This window comes from Chrysemys picta, chromosome 9, assembly GCF_011386835.1.
Source record: "Chrysemys picta bellii isolate R12L10 chromosome 9, ASM1138683v2, whole genome shotgun sequence".
In the NCBI taxonomy this organism is placed as follows: Eukaryota; Metazoa; Chordata; order Testudines; family Emydidae; genus Chrysemys; species Chrysemys picta.
In genome coordinates, this window is record NC_088799.1 from 63,277,897 (window position 1) to 63,304,847 (window position 26,951).

The following is a 26,951-nucleotide window of genomic DNA, read 5'->3' on the forward strand; positions in this document are numbered from 1 at the left end:
GCCCCTTTCTGCTTTGTGGTTGATTTCACTCTTACCCACACCGAGATTATTATCACTGGGTAACTGGGCTGCTTTCTCCACTCAGAACTCTTTGCATCATCATTGGTTTCAGTTGTTTGCTTGCTTGTTACAGTATGTGGCGGATGAACTGTGTGAGAAAAGCAGAGGGTCTAGCATGCCTCAGCTGAAATCAATTTTCATGCGGTTGGTATGACAGGGCTTACAGTGCACCCTTCAGTGGCCCGGCTTGATTGGGGTTTTTTTCAGGCCTTGGACCCCTTACAACTCTAGCCACTTTAAGCTCTGATTGTGGCCACATGTACAACAGGAATTGCATGTGCTCTTCTGTGTCTGTGACTGGAGCTGGGCAACTAACTGATTTTTCATTTCACTGGGCAATTTCAAAATGTCAAAAAAAATTGTTTCAGGTTGGATTGAAAACAAATGGGTTTTTTTTTTTTAATTCAGCCAATCAAAAAGAAAAAAAAATAGTTTCAAGTTGAATGAAGCATTTCACTTCAATTGTGATCAATTTTCAACATTTTTGACTTTAAAAAAATAAAATTAAAGGAGAATTTGAAAAGAAAATTAGTTCCAAATGAAAAATTGAAAAATGAAAGCTTCATTTTGAAGATGCCCGCATGAAACACTTCAATTATTTTAGATTTTCGGAAGCATTTATTTTCAGAAATGAACTGTTTGGTAGAATCAACAAAAATTCATCACATGTTTTGGTGTCACCAAATCTGCATTTTTTTTGCAGATTGGCAAGTGTCAGCTAAAAATGTTGCCCAGCTATGAAATGAGGATGAGTTGTGTGTCTGCATCTGGTGTATGAATTGTGTGGAGTCTATAGTGTGCCAGTATAATTTGTGTAATCAACTGTGTGTGCACTTGTGCCATTGCACCTCTGCATGAATTGTGTGTGGGGAGGGGGGCACTGTGTTTCACTCTTTGGGTGTTGTAGGTACTACTGTATGTGTGTATGAATTGTATCAGTCTGTGTGTGGGTATGCATTGTATGTGTGCGCGTGTATGAACGTGTGTATGAACGTGTGTTTTACCACACATGTGTACATTTGCATTGGGCGAATGTGGCTGCATCCTGTGTGAACTGTTATGTCGGGAAATTCTCAATGAAAATATTCAGGGTAGAAATATAGCCCAGAAATGACGTCCCTGGAAAATGTAACAAGGGTCTCCCCTCGCAGACCCCTGGAAAGGCCAAAGGTGGGATGTGCGCGCCTCTCGGGGACCTTGAGTTTCTTTGCAAACTTCCCACTGTTGCGACACTGAGTGCGTGGGCAGACACCCTCTGCCCTTTGTGTGTGTGTGTGGGGAATGGAACAGGCTCCCTGCCATTGAGAAATTCACCGGCGCTGCGGGCGTGAATAACTTTCTCTGCTCACCCAACAGCTGACGATGACTCCTCTTCCTCGGTGAAACTCCCACAGCGCCGCCGACCGAGTAGCGACGCTTCCTGGTTGCGATCCGCAGCGGGACCCATGTGCGACACCACCGACACGGAGAGACCGGGGCGCTAGGGGCGTGACATTAGGGGCGTGCCCCGCGGCGGCTCTTTGCCTGGCACTCGGCTTCGCCCCTCCAGCGTGCCGGACAGCCCAGCCCCAGCCCCGAGCATGGAGACGGGCCCCCTCCTCGCCCTGCCGCACGACAAAGCAGAGCTCCTGTCGGAGCTGCAGAGAGGGGCCCCGCCGCTGGATTTCTGCCTAGAGCAGGGCCCCCGGCTGGCTAGACCCCAAGACGCTCTGGCTCTCAACGGGTAGGTAAAGCTCCGGCGGGGCCGGGGGCTATTGGGAGGGGGCGTGTGGCGGGTGTTAGGTCCCATCAGAGCTTTAGCCGGGAGGGAGCGACAGGCATCAGCTGTGACCCCCTCCCCCAGTTGCTGGACGGGGGTAGCTGGGAGCGGGCAAGGGAGCTGGGAAGTGAAACAAGCCCCACGGGCTGCCTTTACCACCTCTTAACGCCCTGCCCTGTTCTTCAGCGCGGGGGGCCAGAGAGCCCCTCCAGGGGGCTTTTTAAAGGAGTGCTTCATGGTATCTTGAGAGCAGCAGGAAGTTTGAGAGAAGGGCTGAGGCTGGTGGCTGTGTGTGAAGGGGAGACATAGGGAGTTAGGCTGCCAGGTTATGACATATATACAGAACAGAAGGGGTGTGTGTGTGTGTATACATAGATACACACAGGCATGTAACCAGGCCAACAGGCACTGGTTGGTGGTTGTGGCCAAAGCTGTGACATCAGTGCTGCTGTGAAACAGGTGTGGACTGGGAGTTCTGTTCTGTGAGAGCCAGAATCCAATTCTGGATGGCTTGGCAGCTTCCCTGCTCCCTGCTGAACCCCAGTGGCTGCTAACATGGTTCCTGTGCTTGCTGGCCCCCAACACACACACCTCCCCAAGAATCACAATATAAACCCACATTGCTGGGGTAGCTGGAGACCAGCTCTTTGAAGGAAAAAACAGTCCTATGAATCTATCAGGAAAACTGTGCTAGATTCGTGTTTCCAGCAACCATTTTTAAAGGGCAGCCCAGCTCTGAGAAGTGACTGAACGAGTGGCTCTACGCACATCCCTGTTTGTCTCAATTGCTTTGGTCTCCCAGTCAAGAGATGACTTTCTGTCTGACAGTCTTACAAACCTGGGAATCACCCCAGGCTCTTTCTAAATTGTGCATCATCATCACCCGTAATAAGGATTCTTGGAGCGAAACTTAGTTATTAATAACAATAACGACAGATGAGCCAGACTAGAACCTCACTCAGCTTCCCATCGCTGTGGTGGCTTGGCTGAGCTGACAGGAGCAGAGCATTGTCATTTGCAGGAAAGGCATCTATCTAGGTATTTATTACTGTAGGTGGATCTGATTCTCAGTACACACAGGGGACAGTGCTGTGGGATCAGAGGGTAAATTTTCTCTATAGTGATTTTCCTGCTCTTAACCACCCATCAAACACTCTTCTACCTAGCATAGCTTCAAATGCAGCATGGACAGGAGCTTGCTGGAAGTTGGGGTAACATTTCAGGGAAGTAAATTATTTTTGATTAAGAGCTTCACTCTGAGCAGAATGACCCAGATCCCCAAAGGAATTCAGATTCTCAAATACTTTTGAGAATCTGGGTCAAAACCACTATAGCTGGAATTTTAGGGCCACAATTAGGACCACATTTTTCAAGAGCTCAGCATGTTGGGTGGATGTTGAGTGCTGAAAATCTCAGTCTGAAAATCTGGCCTTAGAGTTACACTGGGAGTTCCTGGCTGCTGAACCGATCCTTATTTAGGAACCAGAATGGGAATTGACGGCTTGAGAATCTGGCCCCGTAACAAACATCGCATCAAAATGCATTGGACTAACCCGGGACGGCCATTTTACTGCACTAGATACACCAAGCTTCACATTTTAGTTAACTTTACAATAGGCGCCACTAGATTATATAGCAGCTTAGGAACTGGCTTTATCATCGGTGTCATTCCAATTACTCCAATGGAGCTGTGTCAATTTACAGCAGCTAAGGATTTGGCCCATAAAATTTTATTCTTTCTCTCTCTCTGTCACACACACACACACACACACACACACACACACACACATATGCTTTTGTTCAGATATTTGAAGATAGTAAATAGCAGCTTTCTGCCACATGCAATGTTTGTTACTGACCTGAAACTCAAACAAAATTGACCAGCTATATGCCTCTGGGCAGATGGAGCCTGTACATTCTGCATATCAATGAGCAAGTGATTTGCATAAGCCCTCTGTGACGTATACACAGAGCCAATGATTGGTGAGTGTGGTAACCTCCAGGACCTACAAGCATTGTTTAGGTGGCCTATTGTGCTCATAGATTCTAGCAGGCCCCGGTATTCACACATTGCCCTGTTTTCTTTCATACACAAGATACCACACAATCACCAGAGATTTACATTATCATTATTTCGATTGCAGTAGCACTTAAGGCTCCCAGGCAGGGATCAGGGCCCCAGTGGGCAGGGACCATCTGTCTATGTAGGAGACTGACTTTTCTCAGAGGCTGGTCTAACTATGGGCCATCACAAGCTACCTCCCACTCTAAGTGCCAGGTGAAGTCGGGATTTGGACTACTCCTACCTACCCTCACATACAGAGCAGCATCAGCATTTAAAAACCAAACCCAAACCAAACCCCTCCCCAAACCAACCATTCCACTGTGCCCCCACAGTTCTCCTCCTGGGGAGAGGATGTGAGAGAGAACGAACCACATGCTTAATGCATGACTGGAAGGTCAGATACTGTGGTGATGAAGGCAGAACAAGGGCCTCAATAGAACTGTGTGTGTGTACAGCACCTGACATGATGGGGTCCTGGGGCGTGCTTGGAACTCCTTGGCGCTATCGCAATACAACTAACAATTGCACTGGTCAGACAAATAACACAAAAGCAGCCTCTGCCCTAGGCTGCTCACAATCTGGGATTTAGACAGAAGGTGGTAGGTGAATGGGCAGTCATGGAGGGCAGGTTGGGAGAATAAAATTCCACTAGAGACAGATGAGTACGTATAAGTTAGTAGTCAGGGAGGTCTCAATAATCGCAAGTGACCACTAGCCTAAGCAGTGCCAGCTGGGCATGATTTGTAGGGATCAGCAAAGGCAGATGTTAAGGAGAAATTTAGAAGAGGCTGAGGTCATGGGAGAAAGAAAAAGAAAACATGGGGTGAAATCCTGGCTCCATTGACTTCAATTGGGAGTTTTCCCATTGATTCCACCATCACCGGGATTTCTCCCACAACCCCTCCAGTCTGGGATGGCAGTGGGAGCTGCTACTGCAGGGGAGAGGAAATGGAGCGGCCGGCTCCTCACCCCTCTAGTTTCAAGGAGGCCCTGGGAATTGGAAAGCAGCTTGGGTTGGGAAGGAAGGTTGGTTGTTGTCTCAGGCCAGTGTGGTGACACATTCCCAGTTCCAAGGTGCCCAGTCTCCAGCCAGCCCACCTGCCAAGCTTTGTTCTGCTCCACCTGTGACATTTCATGCAAATGGTTTAACAAGATCATGTGGGTAGTTGAAAAGAATTTGACTATGCGTAAGCTTTTATGGTCAACACACCCTGCCCTGAGCAGTGGCTGGGGTAGGGGCTTGAGGATGTGGGGCAGTGGGAATCCGAGTGAGGAGCTGGATGGATTGCTGCTGTGGCTAGAGAGGTATGGGGGGCAGCAAAGCTGAAAGAGAAGGAGGAGGGGTGGGCTGACTGCTCAATGAGTGCTACAGCAGCCTGTAGTGGCCAAAAGATACAACTGCAGACAACTCCTCCCAGAAGAACGGTGAGAGGTGTCAGCTGAGATGCAGGAATGTGTGGCAGGGCTGCCTAATGCATGGCTGCCATGTGAGCTGTGTAACATTCGGCAGCCCTATTTGTATTTATTGTTACTGCTTGTGCTGTAGCCACAGCTGGAGGCCCCCGCCCCATTGTACTGGGTGCTGTGCAATCACATAACAAAAAATGGCCCCTTGCCTGGAAGAGATGGCATGGGAGTGACTGCAATGCTTGTAAAAGGTGCTGCACGGTTGGGCAGCCCTCGAGATTGATGTCCTATTGATCCCAAGAACGGAGGCAGCAAAGGCAGGCAGTGTCTAAGATTCCCCACTAGTGTGCATCATTCCTGCTCTAATGGCACCATTAGGCTTCTCCACGCTAGGTGTGTTTGTAAAACCTGATAGTTAACACATCATAAAATCCTAATGCCGGCACGGCACGTGTTAGTTGGTGCCCAGGCGAGGCAAATCCGTAGCAGGGATTTTAGGGGACACCCAGATTGCGATCCCGGTAAACTGCTACTTACCCTGTCTACACTGGGATTTGAACACATGAGCTAGTATTAGTGAAAGCCACTACCACTCAAGGTGGCACTGTGTGTGTCACCCCCTAGTGGTGGCTGTGTTACATAGATGGTGATCTCCTGCTACACCCTGACTTGCCCAACAAAGCCTTTTACCTCAGGCAAGTAGAGGCTCAAGCCTGTACATCCAGAGGTGCTAGGTTCTTTCCCTATTGCCACAGCCTACTCATTTTAAAAACACCTTTTATCCTGGTGTGGACAGACCCTTTGAGAATGACAAGGGAATTCTGTCTTCATAGCCAGTTCGATCTTTGTCCTCCTTGCTGGGACTGCTTATAAGGCATGTATGTGATGTGTGTGTGGGGGAGGGTCAGTGCTAATTGTGGTGAGACCCCCTTCCCCTCAAAAAAACAACCCACATCTAGGCCTCTCCTGTGACAGTGCATAATCATAGGGCTCACTGGACATGCACTCACTGATCTGTTTAATACGCATTGACATTTCTTACCTTCCAGCTTTTCGCTGAACCCTTTGGACATGGGAGTCATTGTCTAAGCCTCCTGCCCATAGCAGGGACTCACAGCCCAATCCAAAAATCAAAGGCCCTCACATGGGTCCTAGTTCTCAGATTGGACTGGTTTATGCCTGGGCAAATAACCCACAGCGATGCTAATCTAGCTAGAGATGTAGTCCATGCTACTTCCATGCAGGGTATGCTGGGGGGAAGCTAGCTAGAGCACTTCTGAGAATATGCAGAGTTACAAATAGACACCGTGACATCATTGCAATTAAAGCTCTGGCACCTGTCAGGGGGGATTTCCCAGCTCTGGTCTCCAAGGCTATTTGAACAACAACAGAGATTCATTTGCACAGGTGAAATCTTACCTGCAACCAGCAATTATTTAGTTCTTTCCGATCACAGGTTCCAGGGCTGATAATTGAAGGACTTGACTGTTCCTGAAATCATAGGTAGTATTAACACTGCTCAGCACTGACACCGTGCTTTACTGCACATCTTCAAAGCACCAAGGTGACTCTGATCTTAGTAGATCACAAGATGCCATATGATAAAATCACATCATTCTGATTAGCATCCTGTTTCACTTATACAGGAAAGAGAGCCAGATCCTGAAGACTCTCATACATATGAGTTGGCGTTATTTTGGTGCGTCTATTTGTGTGAGTGAGGGTTACCCACAAGAGTCAGGGTGTGCAGGACTGGTCCCATTACATCATGGTAGTAGTAGCTGATATTTAAGGAACTGATGGAGCAAATGCTATATGCTATTTCCAAGCAAAGACCCAGGCTGCTTTTACAGGGCAGACAGAATTAAGCCCAAATTTTTAAAAACTGACCCCGTGATTTTGGGTGCTCAACATGAGACACTGTGGCCTGATCCAAAGAAGTGCTGAGCACCCGTAACTCTACCTAAAGTCCGTGGGGGATGAAGATGCTCCGCACTGTTGAACATTAAGCCCGAGGTGTCTCAAACTACAAGTCTAAGTTGAAGCCCAATTTAAATACAGTTGTGGTTCAGTGGGGCTTGATCACAGGTGGGCGGCATAGTGTGTGAAGGGCTAACCCTATGTGAGTATTATTCAGGAATCCTAAACCCTCACTCAGGTTGAAGCCTGGTGTGTCCAATACACATAAGAACCCCACCACCATGGATCATCCTCAGGGATCTTCATTGCCAAAAGCACGAGCTTCTACCACTTGCGCTAAAGGAATAACTCCACTAGTTAGTAATAGTAGTAGGCCACTATCCTCTATTCAGCCAGTCACTAGAAGGGGACATACAGTTGTGTCAGACAGTGTGGATAGTGCTAAACCGTACCTACCCCTCGTTTCCTCTGGTTATCTCATCCCAGCCTGCAGATGGTGCCTCTCTGGATGTAACACGCTGGCCAAATTGTCATTCGAGTGGGAGATGGGCCGAAGCTGCACCCAGATTCCATTATACCCCTATGTTTGGGCATGTTTGGGTGTGAGTTTTGATTCAGGCCCATCTCCATTTACAACCCCACTTGACTACATTGGAGTTTAAATCCTTTTAAAGTGTGGTTGCTTACGGTAGTGTCAATGGGGGCCTAAGAGACAGATTTCCAAAGGGATTTAGGGGCCTCAAGGTACAGATAACAGGTGTGGCACCTAAGTCCCATTGGAAGTCACTAACTCACTAGGCGTCTATCTGCCCTTCAGTTCAGAGCCAGCACCTAGCTGAGCTTGCCCTAGCCCTCCTTGAATGTCCATGTGCAACTCCCAGGAAAGGGAGATAGCTACACACGGTTACATCTCCCTACACACAGCAGTCTCATGATAGCTCCCAGCTAGAGATGGGCTTAATCTGCCAGCCCTCTAAACATCTGAACTAATGTGCCCAGAACACATATGCCAGGAGTGAAGAGTCAGCCTTAAGCAGAAACAAACCGTGAGGCCTTGTCTGTACTGGGACAGTGAGATATGTGGGATTTAAAACTCAATCTAGACAAACTAGGGCAGCCCCCTAATATAGGTGCACCAGTAAATTACCGATTTAAGCTAAAATTGATATAAGCAAGGGGTAAACCAGTTTGTGTGTGTCTGTATTGGGGGTTTGCACCCATTTAACTGGCTCAAATTTTAAATAGATTTTCTTAGGCAAGCACTTGAGTGCTCATTGTGTCTGGAGTGAGTCAGCCAGGAACAATGCAGAGCCAGTGAGAGAGTGAAATTCCCCTGGTCAATTAGGTTTGATAGTAGGATCACCAAGCTACATGTATATATATATAATAGTTCCCTATTAGTAACTCACCTCCTCCCACCAGGTATGTCACTGATTATTCCACTGACAGGCTGCGCGAGAACAATGAAGATCGAGCTCTAACTGATGTACTTACTGACTTCACAACCCCCTGGGTGCTGGAGATCAATGTAGATGCACTTTGGAGCTCCTTCACACAACAGGTTGTTCTAGCACAACACAGCCAGATACCCAGTCAAAGTATTGTCACTTACACTGTTACCATGATACTCCCCCACGGCAGGGCCGGCTCCAGCATTTCTGCCGCCCCAAGCAAAAACAAAAAAACAAAACAAAGAAACCAAAAGCCGCGATCGCCGGCGGCAATTGGGGGGAAAAAAAAAAAAGCCGCGATCGGCGGCGGCAGTTCAGCGGCAGGTCCTTCGCTCCTAGAGGGAGTGAGGGACCTGCCACCCCGGAATTGCCACTGGTGCCCCCCCCTCCCTTGGCCACCCCAAGCACCTGCTTTTTAAGCTGGTGCCTGGAGCCGGCCCTGCCCCACAGACTCAAGTAGAGAGGCTATTTTTAGGGATGGGAGAGCTGGTTTGGATGACATGAGAACCAGCGCCGAGCCTTTGAGTTTTGGTAGAAAGGTGAAAATGGGGCCTGGATTTCACCCTCCATGTTTCCAAAAACAAAGTGTCTTTCCTTGTATTACTGGCCCCCTTCCCCGTCTCTGGAGTACCCCTGCTGGCCTTTCTTGCTGTATTCCCTCCCCCCCACACACACACACATTTTCTGCTTCTTCCATTGAGCAACCTCCCTCCAGCCACCCATGCAGGCATGGCGTAAGTGATGAAAAAAGGACGGGGTTCAGCCACTGGGAATAAGGACTTGGAAAACCAGCACAGGATATCAGTGCCAACTGCCTGGACTCTGCCTGCTACACCTGCTGGGAACCCAGACTCCCATGCTCTCTTATTGCCATGGTTTGAAAGCCTGAGTATGAGAACGTACCAGTTGATGACAGCCCGTCCCCTTTGTCAGGTTCCTCACATCAGCGGGGTGAGAAAACAGACAGCACCCACCAGCTCCAAAATAAACCAAAACACAGCTCTGTTCCTCTGCCTCCTGGAATATCCCCGATGCGGTCTCCATCCCTGCAGGAGAACTAACTCTGCTGATGCGACTGTGGGCAGAGGGCTGGGCATCATGGCTTCTATCTGTATCTCCCTGCATGAGGTCACTCTGTGCCTTTCTGTTTCCCATTGGAGTCACGATACCAAGCCCCCTCTGTAAAGCGCTTTGAGATCCCCTGCTGGAAGATCTCCTCCGATCATTACTGCCGAGGACTCTCCCCATGTGGGCCACGAGCTGGCCAGGCTTTGTACCACCAAGGGATGATCTGGCAAGTGATCCAAGCTAGGGGCTGCCCTCTGTTTGCAGTCCCATGCCGTTAACAGCAAACAGGCTGCTTTTTCTTAACAGCGCTGTTATGTCAGTATTGTCGAACCAGGTGACAGCATCCCAGGGCCCAGGCATCATGGCAGGGCAGCATGGGAGAAGGTTGCTGTGCGGATAAGGAGAGGTCTGCTGTCCCCGTGGAGATAAAAGGATCTCTTCCTCCAGCACTAGGTTAGTTTAGAAGCCAGAAGGTAAAGGCTGCATCGCCTAGCCACATAACTAACAAAGGTTGGCCCCTTACACAGGAACCTTTCCACCCCAGTGGACTTTTCCTGCCCATTTACTGGGCTCATTGGCAAGATTTGTAGTGAGTGCACCTTACTGGAAGTGTGATGAGTAGGGGGGCATTCCACCCAGCAGGGGGAACCCCATCGTTGTTCAAGTAACTGGGAGCAGAGTGGGTTTTTCAAGTCCTAACTGTCTCGTGTCAGAGTTTCCTGTCACTGGGGCCCGTGCATCCTGTATCAGCATCACCACTTCCTTCCGCCATGAGACTGGCCTGGTGAAGCCGTTGCCTTGGAAACAGATTCTTGGGCAGAGGAAGCTGTGCCGCCTCTAACGTAATCTCTGAGTTTTAGGGGTGGCTGGAGGCACAGGGCATGCGGGGGAGTCCAAGAGGTGTCCGAGTACCTGCTTGCAGAGGGCCTACTGATTTTGAGAACAGGGTGTGGGGGGGGGGCAGGGGGAAGAGGGGAGGAGGAACCTGCTTCAGTGCTACCCCTCAGCACACCTGCAGGATCACAGTTCTGATCAGCTCCAGTTCTCAACCCTGCTTCCCATTCTTCTGATAGATACGGCCCAGGTAGGGTTACCATATTTTAGTTTTAAAAAAGGAGGACACTCCATGGGACCCCGGCCCCGCCCCAACTCCGCCCCTTCCCCAAAGTCCCCGCCCCAACTCTGCCCCCTCCCCTGAACGCTCCGCCCCCTGCTCTTCCCCCTCCCCTGCTTCCTGCGAATCAAATGTTCGTGGGAAGCCTGAAACAGGGAAGCAGCAGGTAAACTGGGGCAGGGTGCGGCGCGGCCCAGTCCGGCCCCCGTGGCCGAGCGGCTCCCTCCGGCGCCCGGCCGGCCCAGGCCAAGAGGCTCTGGCCCCGGCATCTCCTGCCCGGCTCGGCTCGGTCTCTGGGGTGCCGGCCCCCGGCCGAGCACCCCTGGCCCTGGCCCCCAGCCGAGCACCCCCGGCCGAGCACCGCCGGCCCCGGCCCCATCCCAGCCCCGGCCAAGCACCGCCGGCCCTGTCCCCATCCCTAGCCCCGTCCCCATCCCCAGCCGAGCACTGCCGGCCCCGGCCCCGTCCCGGCCCTGGCTGAGCACTGCCGGCCCCGTCCCCGTCCTGTCCCCGGCCGAGCACCGCCGTCCCCGGCTCCGGCCCCGTCCCAGCCCTGGCCGAGCACCCCCGGCCCCGGCCCTGACCCATCCCCGTCCCCGTCCCAGCCCCGTCCAAGCAGCACCGGCCCCGGCCCCGGGCCCTGTCCGAGCACTGCCGGCCCCGGCCCCGCCCCTGGCCAAGCACCACCGGCCCCGGCCTGGCCCCGGCCCCCGGCCGAGCACTGCTGGCCCCAGCCTGGCCCCCGGCCCTGGCCCTGCACCGCCGGGCCCTCCCTCCCTATTTTCCCGGACATGTCCGGCTTTTTTGGGATTTCCTCCCGGACAGGGATTTGAGACCCAAAAAGCCAGACATGTCCGGGAAAATCCGGACGTATGGTAACCCTAGACCCAGGCTCTAATGACTGGCTGGTGTGTGGTTGTAAGGACCATCCTGGAAAGAAGTAAAAGGCCTGGCTCATTTCTAAGAGTTGCCAAGTGTATGAGACAAATGCTGCTTGCACTGAGCACCTCCTCGATGGAAAAGACAGTACCAGAAATGCTTCAGAGAGATCCGGCAAAACATCCCTATGGTCGATCCCACTAAAGGACCCAGGAGAAAACCCTGACTGAAGAATTGGGCAGTGAGACTTTGGACCTGAGACCCAACATAAACATGGTGGTAAAGTTCCCGGAATTGAGCCTGCACATCTGTGTTTAAGTGCAACACACACATAGCTTATCCTGTCCAGCCAGGTGGCCTCGTAGCAAATGCAGAAACTCAGTGATGGGTAAAATGGGTTTCATGCCCAGGAGCTTGGTTACGTGGATTGATCTGGCATCCAATACACAAGTGCATTTGGTACCTGGAGTGGTAGAGACTTCATCCATGCTCCTGATTTATTCCAGTGAAGATACCTGGGTAAGACTGGGCTGGTTTGAAGGGTAGTTGGGAATGGAACACAGACATTTCAAGACATCCCCATCCCAGGGGCATGAAGGGAAAGAGTCACGGCGCTGTCTACTTGCAACATGCCTGGTCTGTATGCATGGCATTGTGCCTAGGTCAAGGAAGCAATGTAGGTTTCACTGGGCTGCAAGCAAAGGAGGGAGGATTTGTATCAGTAGATGTGAGAAACAAGCCCAGAAACATTAGTAGAGCCATGGGCTCACTGCACCAATGGGCTATTGCCTTTGGCAAGCCCACAATGCACCTATCTCTGGAAGGCAAAAGCAATAGCCTACAGTAGAGATTCCTGTCTGGAGAATGGGCATCAATGGTGGAAATACTGCTTTGGTGCTAGGACAGTTTTGCTAGGCACAACGCATATCTTAGAAATGCAAGAGCTGGGTTTTCTCCCAGGGAAGACACACAAGCTTGACAGTGCCCTAAGGTCTGGGCACTCATCAGATCACTTTGCACCTTTTGGGACCCAAAGGGCAAATTGGGATGACACACTGTGCTGGATATTAGTAGGTGTGTTTCATTTGAGAGAGCGTCCATTATCGTCCATCATTAGTGACCATCGGGGAAGCTGTGCCTAATGAAAACACTGTATGCAATTTAAGGCATTCTTCCATCAACATCTGACTGAATCCCAAAAGGCCTGGGACACCAGTAATTGAAGATTACACTGGAATATGGTCTAGCATTTGCTATATTTGGCCAGCTAGTCCAAGGGACAAATGAAGGTTGCAAGGTCCCACAATACATAAACCAGAAGGACTGGGAAAGATTGGTGAATCTGCCTGGCAAGCTTTTGGGATTTCCATCTCCCTGCTGGTACAAAGCAATCATTTCCAGACCTGGCAGGCCAAGAGATAGCAGCCCATAAAATTCTTCTGATTCCCATCTTGCTTTACCCCTCAGACCTGGTTTTAGTGCCATGATCTCAAGCCCTGGACCATTACTGAAATTCAAACCTCTCGGTGTTTCCACAAAATGCAAATATATGTTAATATTTGTTAATATTTGTACTTCTGCTCCAATTCCCCCTTCCAGCGAACTGCAAGGGGCTGTTTGAGTCCCACGAGGCAGCTGCTGTTGTTGTCCTAAGCAGTTCCAGTTTCAATCATCAAGGGGAGCTGAAATAACGAAATAAAGTGGAAAAAAGAGATTTCCACCGGGCAGTTTTCTCCCACTGCTGATGGTCCCCAGCTAGCTCAGTTCATGGTAAAGACTCTATGGGGCTGCCCTGCTAGCACTGAGAAGGGATTTGACTTTGATTCATAACTTTGTGACCGTTCCCCTCCCCCCTCAGAGGTAAAATTGCAGACAGATCCTCTCTTAGTTCTGCTTTTGGAACACGTGGGGAAAGGAGACAGCTATTCTGGAAGCATTGGTCATGGATCCTTTGTTAAGATTTGGACTCAGTGACAAAGAGGTTTAACCCTTTGTTAGACATGACAACACCTCTTGGTCAGAACCACTTACTTACTCATAAGCAGATGGGTTGTTTTTTTGGAAGACTACAAGTAAAACTGCTTAGGAGCCTGAAGGAGTTACAAATGGATCCTTTGAAATCTTAAGGTGTGTGTGTGTGTGTGTGTGTGTGTGTGTGTGTGTATTTCTGATCTTCTGGGCTTATTTTTTAACACCATAGATCTGCTAAATAGAGATTTGAACAATACCTCAAATGTCACCAACACCCATTGACCCCCAAATGTAGCCTGACACTCCAGCTGTGTCAGGTGCACTCTAGCTGTGGTTGTTTACAGTACCCCCATAGCATAACTGCAAAGGCACGGCGGTGCTGTCTAGGTTACGAAAGTCACATGGAGTCAGGGAGAGGACATTTCACTACAGCACTGTGCTGGACTGTGGGGCGGGTAGGCTGGGTGTAACCGTGCCTCAGTGGATCACAACGGAGAATACCAAATTCAGGACAAACTGCCGAAAAATAGGGCAGCCCCCCCAAACTGATGATTATTCTCCCATGAGATATACCAAACCAGCAACTTTCTGTTTCACCACACTTACTAACAAGAGTCATAAAAGCAGTTTCCTTAGGTAATCCAGTCCTTGTATCACCACCAAAAACACTAGCCTTATAGATGAGTGGTTCTTTAAAACCAATTTAATCAGATAAAAAGTTGTTCTGATCCCAAAGGACAAGCCACACACCCAGGTCAATATACAAGTCAGATCTTACCCCAAAATGATGCCGTTGCCAATCCTTTAGCATTTAAAATCTAAAGGTTTATTTATAAAAAGAAAAGAAAAGAAAGAAAGGTGAGAGTTAAAATTGGTTAAAGGAATCATACATACAATAAATGCAAAGTTCTTGGATCAGGCTTGTAGCCCTGATGGAATAAACTACTGGCTGGACAAGTCTCTGGTTGCTTCCAAATCATTGGAAGGTCCTCAGTCCTTTGATTATAATGCTCCCATTAGTATAAGTCCATAGTCCAGAGGTTTGATGGAGATGTTTCCAGCGTCTTTTCTAGCTTCTCTCAAGGGAAGGGAATCCCATTGTTCTTACTGTGGAAAATTACAGGTAAAAGATGAAGTTTGGAGTCACATAGGCAAGTCACATGTCCATGCATGACTTGGCTTAGTCATAGCAGGAAAGTCCATTAAGAGTAGATAGGCATCTTCAATTGTAAGTTAAGTGTTCTTTAATGGGCCATTCTACTTGAATAGTTCCTTCATAATGTGCTGGCTAAACACCTTGTTGGCTAAACACCCAGAAGCAAACACCTTAAAAATACAGGTACATAGTATTCCTAACTTCAGGTACAAAAATGATACATGCATACAAATAGCACAATCATATTCAGCATACCATAGCCTTTCCATAGACATCTTACATGTCACATTTTGTACAAGATTTGTTGCAGTTATATAACAGTGGTAGCAACAATGATCTACATAGTCATAGTTTAATCAGATAACCTGCAAACCCAGTGTGACGTTAACACGCTGAGAATTACTGTACAGGATGACACTGGGTAGGGCGTGCTCATTAGAGGTGACCTGTTGGATCTCACTCAAACCTTCCAAGGGACAGTTTCTGGTGACACACTATCCATTGTTGTGTGCGAGGGCCGAGGGGTGGCCCTGGGAGATGTGAGGGCTCAGTAGCTTGCAGAATGAGGCCTGCAGGAACAAACCTAGGCTCATAGTGTCTCAGTCTCACACACACTTCTCTCTAGCTGAATTCCCCTTCAAAACCCCTTTTCAATGAAGTTGTTTATGCAAATCTAACGTATGCAAATGCCACTTACCAAGAACTTCCCCAATTTCTGAGTGAGATCAATGTAACCCGACTACTCTGAGCCCTCCTCAGTATGTGACTGTGTTCTAGTGGACAGGAAATTCATCAGAGAGAACTTGTTCTCCAGCTGGAGGCTTTGAGGAGCCTGCTAAGCTAGGCTGGGTCACAGCCCCCTATGTTGACACCCGGGTAAGGGGAGAGCTTTCTGTGCACAGATCTAGCCCTGCTGTGTTTCTTGGGTGCTGCTGTGGGGGAAGAGCAGAGCATCAGCTGGGACCCTCATGTCACTCCCTGGAGAGGATGCTGATGTGAGCATCAGGACAGTGCTGGCAGAGTGCCTGAACAGGGAGTCGGTGGGGAGGGGCACCCTGGGGTGAGGGCCCCAGAGAGGAGTGGGTGCTGCAGCTGGGGCCCCTAGTCTGGAGCCAGACACCTCAATGAAGAATGGGAGTTGTGCCCGTTCCTTCCTTTCCCCCTCGTTGACTTTCCTCCTCTCTTGGTGATGCTGGCAGGGAGGGCACCCAGCGAGTGCTCAGTGAGCCTGTCATCTCCAATCGGCATGACTCGGAGGAGATCGTCACCTACATCTCGGAGAGCATGACGGTGACATCGGCTGATGAGGAGAAGCTGCTGCTTCTCAACAAGAACACGGAGCTGCGGCGCATCAACAAGGAGGTGAACAAAGCACAGGCACCCCCGCCTCAGCTCCCTGGCCATACACCGCCTCATGCAAGCTACCGGCTTGCTCTGAGCCTCCTCTCCATGGCTGGTGCACATCCACACCCCATCTGTCCCCTGCAGTGTGATCAACCTTCAGCCCCTCCTCTCCAGCGCCCTGTACTGGGCTATGCTATGTCAATCAGGGCCAGCCGAAAGGAAACTGTTGGTCCTTCCAGGGTTTGCCCTTGATAGCGAGGACCAGACTCAATGACCCAGAAGGTCCCTTCCAGTCCAATGAACAGCTCCCTCATTATCTCCTTGGCTAGCGGGGGAGGGGGGTGGGTAGGGGACAGAATAGCTCCTGCATGCAGGTGTACAGTCCTCGTGCACTAAGAGTCCTTCCAGATCTGCCCCTCTTCCCAGTAGCACTGTATGGGTCCGGCTGTGCTCTGATCTCCAAGTCATGCCCCACGCATATCACAGTAGTGGGTGCAATTACATCCCCATAGAAGCCATGTCTTCATCTTTAGTCTTTTCCCTCCCATGGGACCATGCAGCTAACTGGTCAGCACCAGGTGACAGTGCAACTGGACTTAGGGTACGGAGTCCAAGGCAGCAGCACTGGCAGAGGGTGAGCCCTGTATCAAATCAGGCTGTGATCCTGCTGGATCTTGTCTGCCAGCTGGGTCATTGTGTAACACTGACAGACCCTGGTCGTCAGCGGGCAGGATCCAACCTGGGACCTATGGAGCTAAATGCATGAGCCTCTACTGCATGAATTAAAAGCCACATGGCTCTTAGCTAAGGCTGTAGCAGACTCATTAATCTCTAAGTGGTCTCGGAGCCACTAGAGGGGACAGATCACCACACCCAGGAGATGTGTGGGTTACAATTGCATGAACTTAACCACAACCCCCAGAATTAATGCTGAGCACAGCTCGCCCTAGTCTACACTGGGTACCATCGTGTTTGCTACCATGACTCCCCAGCGTCATGCACCAACAGGAGCTAATGCTCTAGTGAAGACAAGTCCTTAGACTTACATCTCCCAGGCTCAGTCCTGCTCCCATGGAAGCCCCTTGGGGCCGGGACCTTCCATTGTTACATTCCTAGGAAGTGTCCTGGGGCTAGAATCTATAATAATTAAATAGCCCATAGCCAGAGCAGAGTTGTTAAGACAAGTGTCCTGGGCAGGTCCTATCCCCAATCCCTTCTGTCCCCATCGTCTCCCCAGAAGCTCCAGCAGGAGAAGCTATTTCTCACTCGGCCCAGAATGGCTGAGTGACGTTCACCTGTGATGGGCTAGCGCACGCATAACCGGTTGGGGGTAGTCTGGCGCAGAGAACACTCGCTCCCTGTGCGGCCAGAAGGGCAATTAAACGCACCCCGTGGCTTTTCTGCCCCATTCTTGCAGCTCATGAAGCTAAATCAGGAGTGGGACCAAATTTACCATACCACTACCCTGGGGCTGCAGCAGAAGATGGGGGCCCTGCAGCAGGAGGTGGTTATCCTCAAGCAGCAGACGGAGAGGCTCTCCATGAAGCTTGAGCACGAACAGGTGAGCAAAGGAGCCCCTGCTACTTTCTGGGCATGCAGCAGAGCACCTAGGGCTAGGCTTGTATTGAGAGCACATGCCAGCACAGGGGAGGGACTAAGGCAGCAAATCCTGAGACGGTGGCTCGGTGTAGATCTTCAAGTCAGCCAATCTCCTCCCCTCGAGTCTTACTTGGCAGGTCAGTTTTTCTGTTGAGTAGCAATATTCTCTTGCCTCCCTCAGGGGCTCTTCCCTACTCCCCCCCTCCCCCAAAGCAGAGCAGTGCCATGCTGTGTTCATGCAGAGAGACTACGTGGTGTAGAAATAAAGCACCGGGGTAGAGGCACCAGCCTCCCCTGCAGTCAGAGCTACAGTGGTAGGTGAGCCCCTGTGTTACTGCACTTCCCTTGCACTGGGAAAAGCCCTGATTCAAATCTGTCTTAGATGACAAGAGAAGTGAATCTGATGGGCCTTTGCCTAGTCCTAAAAATACTGGTGACAGGAGGAAGGGATACATAATACCCAGCTCGCTTTTCCAAACCTACTCTCCTCATCTCTAATATCAAATTCATCAGGGAGTTATACCATCTAGAGGAACTGTACGGGGACAGAGAAAAGCCCAGTGAGCCTGATTCAGAGCCCACTGAAGACACTTTTTATTTAGCACTTTACAAAAGAAGTCAGTATCATTATCTCCTTGTTAGGGAAACTGAGGCACAGAGAAGCAGAGCAACTTGCCTAAGGTCATGAAGCTGGCCACCGCTAGAGCCTCGTCCAGTGTACTACCCCCTCGGTGACACCGAAGACACCAATGAGTTAGCTGACTGTGAGGGAGGTGGGGAGGTAAAGGACATAGGTTTGCTGCTTGCGAAAGACACACTGCAGCTCCCTTCTTAGCATAGATTTCCAGGAAGTGGTGCAGTAAGGCTGGGTGGAGAAAGATCAGTGAACAGAAACCCCTTTCCTACCACATGTGAATTTAGGATGCTGCAAGTAGCATCCAGGGCCTGTCTGCTTCCTTTGAATGTTAGATGCTGTTCTGACGGTGTCCATCCCCATTGCAGAACAAGAGGGAGTACTATGAACAAACCCTCATCCAGGAGCTCAAGAAGAACCAGCATTTACAGGAGTACGTGAGGCAGCTAGAAGGCAGACAGCACCACGACAGGGAGAAGAGGACCTCGGCTGTAAGTTCACAGTAAACCCTCCTCCTCCTCCCATAAAGGAGTCTAAGAACGGCAGGGCCGGCTCTAGGATTTTTGCCGCCCCAAGCGAAAACAGTTTTCCCCCCCGCCCCGTTTTTTTCTTATCCCCCCGGCCCCACCTCAACTCTGCCCCTTCCCCAAATCCCCAGCCCTGCCTCCTCCCCCCAGGCTCTCAAGCCTAGGAGGGAGGAAGGGAGAGGGAGAAGCAGCGCGTGCGCCGCGGGCACTCGGGGTCTCCCCCTCCCTCCCAGGCTCTCAAACCCGGGAGGGAGGGGGAGATCCTCAGCGGCCCGCGGCGCGCGAAACAGCTTTTCGCGCGCCGCGGCTGCTCGGGATCTCCCCCTTCCTCCTGGGTTTGAGAGCCTGAGAGGGAGGGTGAGCAGCAGTGTGCGAGGGGCAGCAGCGGAGGTGAGTTAGGGCGGCCGGGGCACATTTTTAGGGGCGGCATGGCCCGTGCCAGAATGCCGCCCCTAAAAATGTGCCGCCCCAAGCACCAGCTTGTTTTGCTGGTGCCTAGAGCCGGCCCTGAAGAACGGGGACTGTACCAAAGCTGCAGTGTTACAAACACAACTGAAAGTGATTCATTGGGTTGGAAGAGTCCAACTTTGTTATTGCATAGAAAACAGCCACCACCTCCATTTTCACTCAGGGAGGGCAAGGAACCCCACACTCTTTAGACCAGCTCCTAGCTGTAGTCTCAAAGGCCACCTGTGCTTGGCATTTGTCATATTGCTAGGTGTGAAAGACACCAGGTCAGTGCTGATGCACAGCCCTGGCTTTGACAATGTCCCGGAGCCATGCAAGTTGCTGCAGCATGTAGCCAACTCTATTAACAACAACGCACTAAGCAAGTTTGACTCAGCCGAAATTACTGAGCTTCGGGATGCAAAAATCAGAATGAAAGAAGCAAAGAAATATTCTCAGTAGCACAAAGAGTCCAGCTCCCACCACAATCCCGTCTTCTTATAACGGGATGGCCTGGTGCTCAGAGCAGGTTTAGAAGACATGGAGATCAGAACACCCACTCTACACCAGCATTCTCTGGGTGGGGCTAGAACAAGAGTGGGAGAATTATTGACAATGTATATGCCTCATCATGTGACCTCACCAGCTTGTCAGCACCTATAATTTCTCTTTCTTCCCCTGACTTTCCGAAGGACTCCGGTTCCATCTATCCTGGCTTTGAAGTACAGATAACCACACCTACTAGAATTGCACCCAAATGTGCTCCAGAGTTTGGCTGGCCAGCATGGATGGGGATCCAACTGTGTTAAAACAACAGTGCTCAAACCTGGCTAGGAATCGAGGCTAGATCGAGGCTCCACTATAGATTGGTCCCATCCACACTGGCCAGCCAAACTCTACTAGATTATTTCAGCTACAGACATGCTGAAGCTTTCAAACACTGCTTGAGAGCCAGTGCAGATATCTTATTTTGTTGTTATTTGTATTAGAGTAACATCTACGGGCCCCAGGTTGTGTCCCTGTTCTGCTAAGCTCTGGCCATACACAAGAGAGTTTAGATTCTAAACAGGAGGGGAAACTGAGGCAGAGTGGGGCAGTGACTTGCCCACGGTCACACAGCAGGTCAGTGGCAGAACTGAGACTAGAATCCACATCTCCCAACTTCCAGGCCACACCTATCCACTGGTCCAACTGTTTCCCTATATCATACAATAGCCTTATTTTGCTAAGCCCATTGTTTCAGGTGGCTCTTAGATGGAGTTGCTGGTAGCAGAGAGATGTGGTCTTGAACAGTTCAGTTGCCCTCCAGTTAGAACGGCTCATGATCCAAAATTATATCGGAAACAAACTGAAAAATGCAGAGGAGATTCAAATCTCCCCGGAGAGACTGACAGTAAATACAGGTCTTCAGGAGCAAGCTTCTCTGGTAGCATAGAACCCCTTTGTTAGGCTGGGCACCTGGAGACCTTAAATTTACCTTCATGCTTTTCTTACCTGCTGACTCATGCATGGTACCATCTGCTACCATGGGCATGACCTAATTTAGGGCTTCTCAGCTGTTTCCATATCATGGTGCCACATGCAGCCACTCCGAACTGGCCTGTCTTGCTGGCTCCTGCAGCAATGCTACAGGAATAGGAGTGTGGCTTGTGAGGCTCTGCTACCCAAGAATGACTTTGCTATAAGCAACAGATTCAGTGTCAAACACAGCCCCACCCAGCCCCTCCCCCTATTGTCACCTAGAGACCAAACTACTGTCCCTTATCCTAATGTATTGTGACCAGGAAGAGAATGAAACACCCAGGGCCCAATGTACAAGTGACCATTTAGCATTTCTAAGAAGCTGGTCACCAATGCCCTGGATGATGCCAACAGCTGACCTTTAAGCCTTTCCTTCCTTAGGGCTCCGAAGTACTGGCATCTGTGCCCTGGGAGGAATTTGTAGATGCCCAGTTCCCGCTTCCCAGAAAGAGCCTGAAGGAGAATTCACCCAAAAAGCACGAAGAAGCCAGTCAGAAAGTGCAGGGGGGTGAGACCTATAAGCCCAGGAAGTGCAAGCACTTGACCCAGGTGAATAATAGCTCGGATCCTGTGAAAGAGGTGACTGACCTGAAGGACCAGCTGGAGGCCTTGAAATGCCAGGTAACCAGGGGTCAGCAATGTGTGCATGGTAAAAATGTTGAAGTCTGTGGTAATTTTTCAAAAAATTGAATGACAATGTCATGCCCCCCTCCCCATGTCCATCACTAAGTACGGTAATTTTGTCAAGTGTCTGTCATGCAACATAGTGGTGCCGACCCCTGCAGGTAACTCAGCATCAGTCATGAAGGATGGGTGTTCATGGGGAAAGGGACTGCTGGGGGGAGGGAAAAGGGGAGGAGGAAAAAGAACCTCACTGAAATGTTTGCTCAGGCAGGTGGGAGAGGGAGCTAGTCTCAGGCGAACATCCAAGAGTGGTGCACTACTCCTCTCCAATCTTTCGCAGGAGGGACTGAGTATTGGCTCTGTGCTCTGCTCCTTCACCAGCTCACACCACCCCGCTGCATCATTTTAATCCCCCATCCTCCCAGCTTGGAGCGACCCTGGAAGCATTCTTCCAGCACCACCTTGTTAGAGTTCAAACAGAGTTGTTTAGTTGCTAGCGTGCTGGACCAGGACTTGTGAGACCTGGGTTTTAGTCCCAGCTCTGCCACTGGGTTGCTGGGTAACCTTGGGCATGTCACTGTGTCTCTCTGCTTCACTTTCCCCATCTGTAAATTGGGGATAATGATCCCTAAGTGCTTTGAGATGGCTATATAAGAAAGAGGTAGTATTATTGGAGTAGCAAGGGGAAGAAATTAGCATGACCAGTCCCCAAAAGGTGGCAATGACTTTTGCATGACAATCAGCATAAGACTGTAGAATGATCATCCCTTCCTAGCGTACTGTCCGGTTACCCAGCCGTGACAGAGCTTCCAAGCCCCTACTGACAGGCATCTCTTCCTGCTTTCACAGACAGAAATTTATGAGGCGGATTACAGGACGGAACACAAAGACCGGGAGCGAATCAAAGCAGAGAATGAGAAGCTACGGAAGAAGGAGGAGGAGATGAGGCAGCAGATGGCACTTCTGCAAGAGCAGGTGAGTCCCCTGAGTGCACTGGTTAGCCTGTTAATGCAACTCAGTTGCAGGGAAGGAAAAGCAACAGCCAGCAACTAGGCTGTATTTGAGGCTTTCTCAATGACGGCAGAATGGATTAAGGAACATGGGGCTTGCCATACTGAATCAGATCACTGATCCTGCTGATTTAGCCTCCTGTCTCTCACATTGACCAGTGCCTCAAGCATAAGAAAATGGGGAAGACCCTCCCTGATATACCTTGCAAGTTTTTCTGCCTCCAGTTAGTGTAGCTGTATGTGCAAGGGAATCCTTTCTGAAACCTGAATGATATCTGATTCTCCATATTGTCTCTTGGTTTGCAAGTTACAAGTGTTAGCAGGTCCCATTTTCTTATAGTGCGGTGAAGATAGAAGAGCACCTTCCCACTCAACGGATCTGTTCCTGATGTATTTAGAGCCACCACGGAGATATTATGGCGATTGGTGCTGTAGAGCTTAGATCTGCTGCTTTTGATGACAAAACTTTACTGCTGGCTCCGCGGAGCCGACACAGCTACCGGGGAACGAGCTCGGGTCGGGTCTGGCTCATGGATTACCAACTTTGTTAGCTAAGGTCCCTCTAAAGTGACATGCTCTGCCCTCAGTCTACAGCTGAATATTTCCAGGAAATACATCAGGTGCAGAGAAGAACCCTGCTTGACTTTCCAATCCCAGCACAAGGCTAAACTGGTAGTTAGAAAGACGTCCCTTTCCTTGTGAGCAGTCAAATGGAGGAACCAGCCACAGTCCTAGTGTCCTTTCAGCCCCGGGCTACTTAAAAAATGAAGAAGGTTGCTTTTTGAAAGCGATGTAAGAAACTCATTCCAGCCACTCTCTTCTTACCATCTGCAACCTCCCCCAATCTTCAGGGTTTAGCGAGTCTGCACCAACTGTTCATCACTGCAGTGCACTGCCAGGCTCCATGCAGTTTAATGACACAAGGCTGCTTGTCCCACTTGTCCTGAAACACTCTCTTGAAGCCAGAGGATTCTTACTAACCAGGGATGCGGATGCTACAAGGGGATTATTTCCTAATCCCTGATGATCTAGCAATCTAGAACATAAGAACAGCCATACTGGGTCAGACCAGTGGTCCATCTAGCCCAGTATCCTGTCTTTCAACAGTAGCCAATGCCAAATGCTTTAAAGGGAATAAACAGGGCAATTATCAAGTGACCCGTTCCCTGTCGCCCAGTCCCAGCATCAGGTAGTCAGAGGTTTAGGGACACCTAGAGCATGGAGTTGTGTTCCTGACCATCTTGGCTAATAGCCATTGATGGACCTGTCCTCCATGAACTTTAGTTCTTTTCTGAATCCAGTTATACCTTCAGCCTTCACAACATCCCTGGCAACGACTTCCACAAATTGACTGTGAAGAAGTACTTCCTTATGTTTGTTTTAAACCTGCCACCTATTAATTTCAGTGGGTGACCCCAGTTCTTGTGTTATGTGACGGAGTAAATAACACTTCCTTATTCACTTTCTCCACACCATTCCTGATTTTATAGACCTCAATCATATTCCCCCCTTAGTTGTCTCTTTTCCAAGCTGAAAAGTCCCAGTCCTTTTAATTTCTCCTCCTATGGAAGCTGTTCCATAGTTGGATTCATTTTTGTTGCCTTGCCCTTCTCTGTGCCTTTTCCATTTCTAATATATCTTTTTTGAGATGGGGTGACTAGAACTGTACACAATATTCCAGGTATTGGTGTACTATGGATTTAAATAATGGAATTATGATACTTTCTATCTTACTGTCTATCCCTTTCCTAATGGTTTCTAACACTGTTAGCTTTATTGACTTCTGCTGCATATTGTGGATAGTTTTCTGAAAACATCTGCTCCATGACTCCAAGATCTCTTTCTTGAGTAGTAACAGCTAATTTAGACCCCATCATTTTGTATGTACAGTTTGGACTATGTTTTCCAATGTGCATTCCTTTGCATTTATCAACATTGAATTTCACCTGTGATTTGGTTGCCAAGTTACCCAGTTTTGTGGACCAACACAGTTACAGGGGAATGAGCTGGGGTCAGGCCTGGCCTATGTATTTATATAGTACACAATCACCATGCCAAGTGCTAGGTGGCTGAATAGCTGGAATTGTTATTCTGATCTTTGGAAAGTACTGGCCAGTTGGGATCAGAAAAGAGGAGATAGAAATTATTCCCTCCCCGAATCAGCATGGACTCAGTTTAAACTATGTTCAAAAGTGTTCATGGTTTTAGCTGCACAATAGCTAGTGCCTCAAGTTGCACAGAGTTGGCCAGAGCCACCTCTGGGCTCATCTGCCTCTCCCTGCTCATTTTTGTTTTTCCTTTGCCTTCCTTGCAGCTTAAGATCTTTGAGGATGACTTCAGGAAGGAGCGGTCAGACAAGCAACTGCTTCAGCGCCTCCTGAAGAGCAAGGCCAGCCCCAAGGAGCCCATCCTTGTTCATCGCTGCAACAGCCAGGAGAGGCCAGTGGTATCTGCCTTGCCTGCGCACTCCACTTCCTCCACATCCAAGCGAGGCAACTGCAGCAAGCACTGTGAGAAGCACAGCCACAAGCAGGGGGAGTGTGCCAAGCACCACTTGCGGGATGCTGAGGCATAGGCATCCCCATTCAGCAGAGACTACTAGCAAGGAGAGACATATACATCTTCCAGGCAGCACTTCTTAAGCTAACATACATGGTCTCTCCAGCAGTCACCTGCTGCTGGGTGCATGTCTCCAGCCACAGGAACCAGCACTGCTCTCCTGCAGAGGCCATCAGGAGCTGCTTTCAACACCATAGATGCTTTCAGCAGCCACACCTTCCATTGGTTATAGCTCAGACCAATCAGGGCTTGAGGTTTCAGCAGCCCCATAGAGCAGAAGCCCAAGCTAATTTACTTGCTTCCTCCCTATTTTTCTGAAATAAGAATGGAAGGTTTGTGCCTGGATTGGAGCTCATCTCTTAGAGCCATCCAAGCAGCTTCACCTTGCTCCCGGGCATCACCTGCTTAAATCTACCTTGCAAGTAATTCTGGGGCAGGGAAAGCTTGACAAGAAGCACGTACATTGCCCCCCACATCAAGAAGAGTGTTGAGAATAAAAGGCCCTTGGACACAGGGGATGGGAGTGGGGGTAATGCTAGAGTCTGGAAAGGGTTCACCCCACCCTGCCTTGAGTCCTTAGCTGTAAGTCATCCTATATTCTAGCAATACCTCCCAGTGCAGCTGCTGCTCCAGCAAAGGGTTTCTCAGTGCTTCAATTTCTCAAGGGATTTCAGCAGCTCCCCACTCCAGCCTCAAACTCAGCCAGCAAGGACTGGGGCCAACTGTTACCTTTATTTATTTTAACCAATCTCCTGGATCCCATAGAGTTGGTACTTTATATAAGTGATTAAAAATAAATAAAATAAATACAAATGTCTTCATTTCTTCTGCTTTCTATGTGCTTGTAAGATACAGAGCAAAGACGTGTTCTTCCCTTCATTAAAAAACAGCGGTTGATTTAGGAACCAGCTCCACAGCACTGGAGATGGATGCTATTTACCTACAATGGAAGCAAAAGCATGGTCAGCAGCAGGGCAAACTTCCCCAAGCCTGCCCTGAACAGTCCCCTGGTGGGAGAATTCTGTCTGCGTGGCCTCTCTCTGCCTCCTAAAGAAGTGGTCAGCAGGCAGCTGGTTGTGGCCACACTAGTCTGTTTGTGATGTAGGCTGTTGTCCTTTAGGAACTGGACTGAGAACAACTAGTTACAGACTCTGGTTGGCTAGGTCCAGACCACTGACCTACAGCTGAAAGCCCCAAATTCCAGTAAGGGATTTAAAATCCTGTTTGAGGCACATCAGGCTCTCATGTTCCTAGGTACTGCTAACAGCTGAACCAGTTAACTTTGAATGGCAGCCACTGACTGGGCCAGGTTACCTGCTTTCCAAAGCAATACCAGGAGGATTTTATGCAATGTTATTTGTGACACAAGATATGCATGTGCTTATGAGATGAATGGACATCTCCGCTCAGATAGCAGAGTGATAAAGGTGGTAAAACTACTTAGAGTACAGATAACCAGGTCAGGGCCATCATATCAGGGTGACAAGCACTTCAGAAAATCCAGCATGTGCTTCAAGAAGTTCTAGCTGTGTGGAAAACATCCAAATAGTGATGTATGGGTCATTCTGGTTCAGCAAACTAGGAACACACTTGTTAAACTGTCTAAAGTTCTGCTTACCAGACAGAGGGGGAAGGTCCTATGGGCAAACCTTTGGGCTCATGTAGGGAAGTCGCCAACTAACAAAGCATCATTGACCTTGGTGTCAAGTGTGAATCTCAACTCTGAGTTGCATAACCCAGCACCTTCTGTTAACGGTTGGCAAGGTTCAGTTTTCTTGAATGCCATCTTCCTTTGCTAGTCAGCAACATAAGAACGGCCAGACTGGGTCAGACCAA

General features: G+C 49.6%; 1 protein-coding gene across 1 annotated transcript; it reads left to right on the forward strand.

Annotated features, from left to right (window-relative positions):
• The first annotated feature begins 1,640 nt into the window (after window positions 1-1,640).
• LOC101938311 (TNFAIP3-interacting protein 3-like) lies at window positions 1,641-25,932 on the forward strand. Its single transcript, XM_042853341.2, has 7 exons — window positions 1,641-1,783; window positions 16,050-16,212; window positions 17,612-17,755; window positions 18,796-18,918; window positions 21,304-21,543; window positions 22,396-22,521; window positions 24,871-25,932. Exons 1-7 carry the CDS (start codon window positions 1,641-1,643, stop codon window positions 25,129-25,131), a joined length of 1,200 nt encoding a protein of 399 aa, XP_042709275.1. The 3' UTR covers window positions 25,132-25,932.
• Window positions 25,933-26,951: the final 1,019 nt, after the last annotated feature.

What these genes read in the sequence shown, in the direction of transcription:
- LOC101938311 (XM_042853341.2), top strand. Translation starts at nt 1,641, where the DNA reads ATGGAGACGGGCCCCCTCCTCGCCCTGCCGCACGACAAAGCAGAGCTC. An exon ending in GACGCTCTGGCTCTCAACGG is followed by an intron (nt 1,784 to 16,049) that starts GTAGGTAAAGCT and finishes TGATGCTGGCAG; the next exon opens with GGAGGGCACCCAGCGAGTGC. An exon ending in TGCGGCGCATCAACAAGGAG is followed by an intron (nt 16,213 to 17,611) that starts GTGAACAAAGCA and finishes CCATTCTTGCAG; the next exon opens with CTCATGAAGCTAAATCAGGA.